This window comes from Paroedura picta, chromosome 8 (genome assembly GCF_049243985.1).
Source record: "Paroedura picta isolate Pp20150507F chromosome 8, Ppicta_v3.0, whole genome shotgun sequence".
Lineage (NCBI taxonomy): Eukaryota > Metazoa > Chordata > Lepidosauria > Squamata > Gekkonidae > Paroedura > Paroedura picta.
Window position 1 is genome coordinate 95461836 of NC_135376.1, and position 7247 is coordinate 95469082.

A 7247-nucleotide genomic window follows, 5' to 3' on the forward strand; every position below is an offset into this window, starting at 1 on the left:
CCCTTTGGCCTTTGGGCCAGAGGTGTCAGTTGTGTCTTCCTGGACTGGCTATGGGGGGTGGCATCTGGAGAAGACAGTTGCACAGCTGAGGCACCACTACTATGAAGGCCCTGCCCAGAGCAACCAAGGCACCGCCACTATGAAGGCCCTACAGAGGGCACCCATAGCACTGTAGGAACTGATAATGCCTGGTGTACAAAGAATAAGAAGACCCTTGGAAGCCACGGTTTCTCCGTCTCTGTCTCTCTCTTTCTCTGTCTCTTTCTTTCTCTGTCTGTGTCTCCCTGTCAGGCATGTAGTCAACTCCTATCGCTGTCTCTCCTCTGCACTATCAAGTACATTCACAGGGAGTGCAACCTCACTGCATTAGTTACTCTGCTAATGGACACCACCACTCAAAAGGCCCTGTCCAGCACATCCAAGGCACCATCACTTAGAAGGCTCTGCCCAGCACAACCATGGCACCACCACTAAGAATGCCCTGCCAAGAGCAGCCAAGACACCACCACTAAAAAGGCTCTGCTCATAGACAATGGCTGCCATAGTTGTGACAGGCCTCTGGAACGAAGCCTTTGGATTAAGATCTTAAGGAATAGGCAGGACACCATGGGAGTAAGGGGCCCTTCAGACTGCTCCAAAGGATTTAGGGATTCTAAAGTTTTAAGACCACTACCCTGAAAAGGTTATGGCCCTCCCCAACATGAGCACTGCAAGTTATACCTGAAAAATTCAAAACAAATATTGGGCTAAGGCTTTACCAAGAGATAAGCAAGGCAATTCTATGGCAGTTTATTCAGGACTTAACGCCCAAGTATGAATGGAAATAGACCCTAAAACTATGGCTTCAGAACCCAATTCTAACAGATCAAAACAAGGGTTAATGGTACCCTTTGGTTATTAAGTGCATCCCCGCCCCCAAGAAAATGTGCCTCTTTGTACCCAATCACTCACCAAATCAGCAACTTTTGCCAGGTCAATCATTGTATTGATATCACATCCACACTCAATTATGGTTAATCTACGCTTTTTACCTGTAAAGAAAAAGGAAGAGTAAAACACAGCAAACTTCAGTACTGCCTTGCAAAGTTTCAAAACATTTTCAGTTGTGGGACAGAATTTATTATATCCCGTCTTTCTTTATGGTTCAAGGCAGCTTACAGTAGTCCCCAACTAAAGCCAAAGTTATAATAGCAAGACCCGAGTCCCTCACCCCCCCACCACACCCCTTAAAAGATGCCTACCATTTTGGACCCCTGAAAAGCCTTGGGAAACAGGCAGGCCTTTCGGAGCCGCCTGAAGATCTCCCTCTAACCTCTTCGGAGAGCCCCTTCAACAGAAACGGAGGCACGATGGAAAAGCTCCCAGACCTTGGTCACTGACACATTGGGGGAGGGAGGGGGGAGAATAGCCAAGGAGGTAGCTGCCTGGTCACCATAGGGCTACCTGATGAACAGAGCTTGGGCTCTCAAAGGTTTGGGCTCCAATGGCAGCCCACCCAATTTACAGTTTGGCGTGATCTCTGAACTGAAGGTTCGTTATCAATGCAAACACACTCCAGCATGGGTTCACATCAGTTCTTACCAGACACGATTGTGACAGGCCCCCGGATGTCCACCAACTTCTGCCTGGTGAAATTCCTAATGAGACATCTGATCAGGGTACTCTTCCCTACTTTCGGGGGGCCGACCACGATGACCACCACTGGCGGGGGCTCTAAGGGGGTGCGATCCACCACAGGAATGTGATGCTTTTTCGTCTTCAGATCCTGAGTTCTGTTGTTGTTGTTTTGTTAAGAACAAAGAAAACTATGAACTTGTTATAAAACTAGTTACACAATTATAACTATACGGCGATGCAAAGTTCGATGATGTGTTTGGATTGGGCTATAGGCACAACAACACAAGAAACAGAAGATTCTGCAATGAGACAGTTGCTGGGGCATCATCAGGCAACCAGGCAGTTCCAAGTAGGGCTGGGCACTTTGGTGTCCGAAGCGGCCGTTCGCACCTCAGGCGCCCAACCCTACTTCCAAGCATATTAGGGATGCTGACTCTGGGTTCAGAAATACCTGGAGATTTAAGAAGTGGTGCCTGAGGAGGGCAGAGACCTCAGTGGGGTACAAAGCCATAGAGTCCACCCTTCAAAGCAGCCATTTTCTCCAGGGGAGCTGATCAACTGCGATTCCAGGGGCACTCAAGACCTGGAGGCTGGCAACCCCGAGGCCCCCACAGCCGGGCAAAAGTTTGCGACTAGACAAACCGTAAGGGTTTATTCATTAAACATGAACATGCCTCGTTCTTTCCTTTTGCTCTGCTTTTCTGGTGGCTGGACTTCCTTTTAGGTGCCATTTTATGGCACAGAAGGCAGCCTTAAAATTGGGAAACAGATAAAACTTGATTGCAATTGTAATTCAAAAGGTATCACCATCGACGACAGCTGATGTTTTGCAGTTGTTGAATCTCATTGTGAAGAAGGCTGGCCATGTCTCCCCCTCACATGTGAAAAGAAGAACTCCACTTGTTCAATGCACTTGTTCACTCCATTCCCTGACTGCCAGGAGACTAGGGAAGGCCATCAAGGCCGGCTCCAACATGCTGGCTCCAACCCTTGCTGGCCTGCCCTGCTCTGCAGGAAGCCTTCTGCCCTCCCTCCACCTTTCTACAGGCCATTTTTGAAAATGGGTTTTCAATATTAGTAAATGAATACAAATAAAGAGAAAGGCGGCCAATTGCCCTTTCCAACTGAAGGTCAGTTTCACACACACATCAATACACCTTGCTGCACTGGACAGCTAGCAGCTGAATGCGTGAACAGAGTCCATTGTGCAGTATGGAGGCTGCAGCGCTATTCTATGTAAAGTAAAGGAAGATAAAGCTATAATGACTGTGGTTTCTGCACACAAGCACGGAAGTAAATATTCCGATGGATACAGCTAAATAAAAACAACGCCGCTATACAAATGCAACAAACCAAATCTAAAAACGTTGTGACCCAAAGGAAATAAAAGTGTATACTGGCAGGGCATCATTACCGGTGGTTTAACATCTAGCTGTACTATACCTGTGGAATGTCCTGGCCATCCGCACTGCAGACTGGACTGCAAAGGCCTTTGGGTTTCTCTTCCGGGCATCCTGCTCATCTTCGAGGCCAAGGTCTTTCAAATGGCGATTCTTTTTCTTATCCGCTTTGGGCCCGCTGTGTTTCATGCGATGCCGTTTCTTTTCTTTTTCATCCATCTTTTTGGTTGGGGGTCAGCGACCGCTGAGGGTAAGCGATGTGGTTCTGCCAGTATCACTGGGGGAAGAAGAAACCTTGGACTCCATATGGCATATCTTGCACAGAAGAGATGCCAAATGATGACACCGCTTCTCTAATACCAGAGGCAGGACATTAGTCTCTCTTCCTGTAAAACACTATCTTTCGTTCTGGTGTTCAGCTAATACTGTGTAAGCAGGTGAATGAGAACCCTGGAGCTCATTTCTACAATTTCTTTTTTATTTTAGAAGCAAAATCAGGGCAAATATCAGAAAAGCCAAAGTAATTCTGTTTGAACTGAATAGAGTATTTGCTGGTGTATAAGACTACTTTTCTCCCCTCAAAAACATGCCTCCAAGTGGGGGGGGGGGTCGTCCTATACGCCAGGTGCACTTCAGTTGGGATAGACATAGCTGCCCACAGTGGCCCATAGTACTGTATTTTGAGTGGAAATGTTAGGGGGTCGTCTTATACACCGGCAAATATGGTAATTACGTTTAAGGGGAATAATTTTTAAATGTTTTGATGTATTTATATGGTTGCCAAAATTTATTTATGTGCTTTACTTATTTCATGAGCCTCTTGTGGCGCAGAGTGGTAAGGCAGCCGTCTGAAAACTTTGCCCATGAGGCTGGGAGTTCAATCCCAGCAGCCGGCTCAAGGTTGACTCAGCCTTCCATCCTTCCGAGGTCGGTAAAATGAGTACCCAGCTTGCTGCTGGGGGGTAAATGGTAATGACTGGGGAAGGCACTGGCAAATCACCCCATATTGAGTCTGCCATGAAAACGCTAGAGGGCGTCACCCCAAGGGTCAGACATGACTCGGTGCTTGCACAGGGGATACCTTTACCTTTTTACTTATTTAAGAGACCCAGAATGGTGTAGTGGTTAAGAGTGGCCACTTCTAATCTGGCAAGCTAGGTTTGATTCCCCGCTCCTCCACATGAGTGACCTTGGCTTATCATAGCCCTGGTTGTGTGGTTCTCACAGAGCAGTAATATCAGGGCTCTCTTAGCTCCACTTACCTCCCAGGTCATCTGTTGTGGGGAGAGGAAGGGAAGGCAATTGTAAGCTGCTTTGATACTCCTTCTGGTAGAGAAAATTAGGGTATAAAACCCAACTCTTCTACTACTATTACTTTATTTTTATTTACTGTATTTATTTAGATTTCTAATCTATTTCCCCTCCTATGGGAACACAAAGTGACAACATTCTCCTCTTCTCCAACAACAACCCTGTGAGGTCAAGCAAAGGATGTGCAACTTGCCCAAGATCACCAAACAAGCTTCTATGGCAGAGCGAGGTTTTGAAACGGGGTCTCCCAGATCCTGGTCCACCTAACCCCTACCCCATATGGCTAACATATGGCACTTTTTAGTAAAGAAAATAACTACAGAGAGCCAGCCTGGTATAGTGATAAGAGTGTCAAGCTAGGGTCTTGGAAACTATGGTTCTAAGCTCTGCCATGGAAAAAGGCCACAAAAGACAAAAACTGGCACATCCCTTTCTGCCACCCACTCACAATCTGCCTAAGTTCATAAAATCAGCAAACAAGAAAAAGAATTTGTTTTTATACGTTGCTTTTCTCTATCAGAAGGAGTCTTGAAGTGGCTTACAATGTCCTAGCCACCCTCTCCCCACAAAACACACCCTGTGAGGCAGGTGGAGTTGAGAGAGCTCTAACAAACTGCTCTGCTTCTAACACAAGTGTGACTAGTCCAAAGTCATCCAAGTTGGCTACATATGGAGGAACGGTGAACCATACCTGGCTTGCCAGATCAGAAGCTGCCGTTCTTAATCACTACACCAAGCCAAAGAAAATTACATACACCTCTACAGGCTAAGAAAACGACACACTCACATATGTTCTTGCAGACTACAGCCCATTCCTTCAGATACACTGAGTGGTTTTCTCACTAGGCAGTCATTTTATGTCACACATCTGAGAAAGGGATGTGATTCTTTTTTAATCCACATCAAAAAGTGTTCTTTTGGCAACCCTTCGTTGGGGTTATCAGGTCACTGGCAGGGATGGGGACGTAGGGCAGCCAGATCCAGGCTGGGAAAATCCTAGATATTTGGGGAGAGAAGCCTGAGGAGGATAAGGACTTCAGCGGGATACCGTGCCTCCAAATCATCCCATTTTCCCCAGTGGAACTGAACACGGTAGCCTGGAGATAAGGTGTAATTCTGGGGGGTTCCTAGGTCCCACCTGGGGGCTGGCATCCCTACTGGGACTTCATCCCCTGGGTGGCCAACCATGGCCTTCCAGCTGTCCGTGGACTACAATGACCACGAGCCCCTTCCAGTATACTCCCGGCAGGGGCTCATGGTCATTGTAGTCCACGGACAACACGGTTTGGCCACCCGATCTAAGCAAAGCAACCCACAAAAAACCGGAGAGGGAGGGGAATAAGCCGCCACCGCCCCCCCGTCTCTTCCCCTCGGCTGATTCCCCTCCGGCCGCCCGCAGCCCCGCGAAACCTCCCCTCACCGGCCCGTCGCCGTGCGCAGCGGAGAGACTCCCGGTCCGCGGCTCAGACAGCGTGCGCGCCGCAGTGCGCTCTTCCTTTCCCTGCCCGCCCGGAAACAGAGGCCGGCGCCGCGAGTTCCGGGGAAGGAGGAAGGCAATGGCCGCTGGACTCCGGGGCTGCGGCCATTGGCTTCCTTTGTTTCTGGTCGCCACGGCAACGGCGTCGCGAGGCCTCGCAGTCGCCTTTCAGCCGAGCCTGGGCGGGGCCGCCCTCCTTAGACAACGAAGCGGCCTTAGTCGCGCGCGAGCACCAACTCAAGAATGTGTGCGAAAAGGGAGGCCCCTGCGACCCTCCCGCCCCGCCCTTCGCCACCACCTTCAGCTCAGCTTTGTGCCTCGTCAGTACATCAGCCCATCTCTATTCTAGTAGCCCGCCCTTCCAGTGGGGATCAGGGCGGGTAGCAGCAGTCAGTACAGGCCAATATACATCACGTGAAACATTAAAATCGTCGTATTTTGCAATAAAAACACAAATGAATTTCAGTCTAAACACAGTGTTAAAAAAATTCAACAGATGCTGCCTTTTGTTACGGCTGGGGGGGGGGGGGGGGGTTGCATCTTGCTGATGATATTCTCCTGCTTCCTAACCCCCACCCTCTCCCGGCTCTACTTCTGAATCTCCAGGATGTTCCCATCCCAGAATTGGCAACCTTAGCATGCCGGATCAAAGCAAAGGCCCATCCAGGGAAGTGTTCTGTTCACCTAAAGGCCAACCAGCTGCATGCTGAAAGCCCACAAGCAGGATTACTACAACAACTAAACCACTAGCTTCCCAAGATCCCTTTCTGGATCTGTCCCTGCCAGGGCAGGTCCCATCAGTGTGTGTGACAAAGGGGGAGAGAGTTATGGATCACCTGAGACTTAAACTGAATCTTATTTAACCACCCTAAATTATTTGGAGACATCTACAAACTTGGCTACCTCATACTCAACCCTCACTTCTGATCGTTTTAAAATAAGTTGAAAATCAGCAGTCCACACAGATACCTGAGGGATCCCGCAGCTCACGTCCTTCCATTATGAGAACTGAGCATTTATTCCTATACTTTGTTTCCTGTTGTTTTTTTAGCCAATTTCTAATCCATAAGAAGACTTAGCTTCTCATGCCACAGCTCAGGAATCCTTGGTAAGGGACTTTGTGGAAAGGATTTCGGAAATCCAAATAATATCTATGGCTTTTTAAATTCCACTCAGTCAACAGTAGGTGTCAGCATTTGAAGAGAGCAACTCTCCCCTGCATAGACCTTACACACACCCCAAGGTGGTTTCCTGGGATAACTAGCAGCCCTGTTCATTCATTGTTCACAGCTGGAAAATATTTGAATCCAGAGGCACCTTTAAAACCAATGAAGTTTTATTCAGTGCACAAGCATGCACACAAAAGCCTATAGCCAGAATTAAGCTCTGTTGGTTTTCAGTGTTACTGAATTGCTGTTTCAGATGAATACTTGAATCTATGC

At 48.2% G+C, this 7247-nt stretch overlaps 1 protein-coding gene across 1 annotated transcript in view; it reads right to left on the reverse strand.

Moving 5' to 3' along the window:
• The window catches only part of BMS1 (BMS1 ribosome biogenesis factor), a 45238-nt gene extending 39341 nt beyond the window's left edge, over nt 1–5897 (reverse strand). The window contains exons 1-4 of the mRNA XM_077350874.1: nt 5749–5897; nt 3061–3294; nt 1582–1772; nt 952–1031 (exon numbers count right to left, since the gene is read on the reverse strand). Of these exons, the coding sequence (XP_077206989.1) occupies nt 952–1031; nt 1582–1772; nt 3061–3236 (447 nt within the window). The 5' untranslated portion in view covers nt 3237–3294; nt 5749–5897. The remainder of the gene's footprint in view (nt 1–951; nt 1032–1581; nt 1773–3060; nt 3295–5748) is intronic.
• Nucleotides 5898–7247: the final 1350 nt, after the last annotated feature.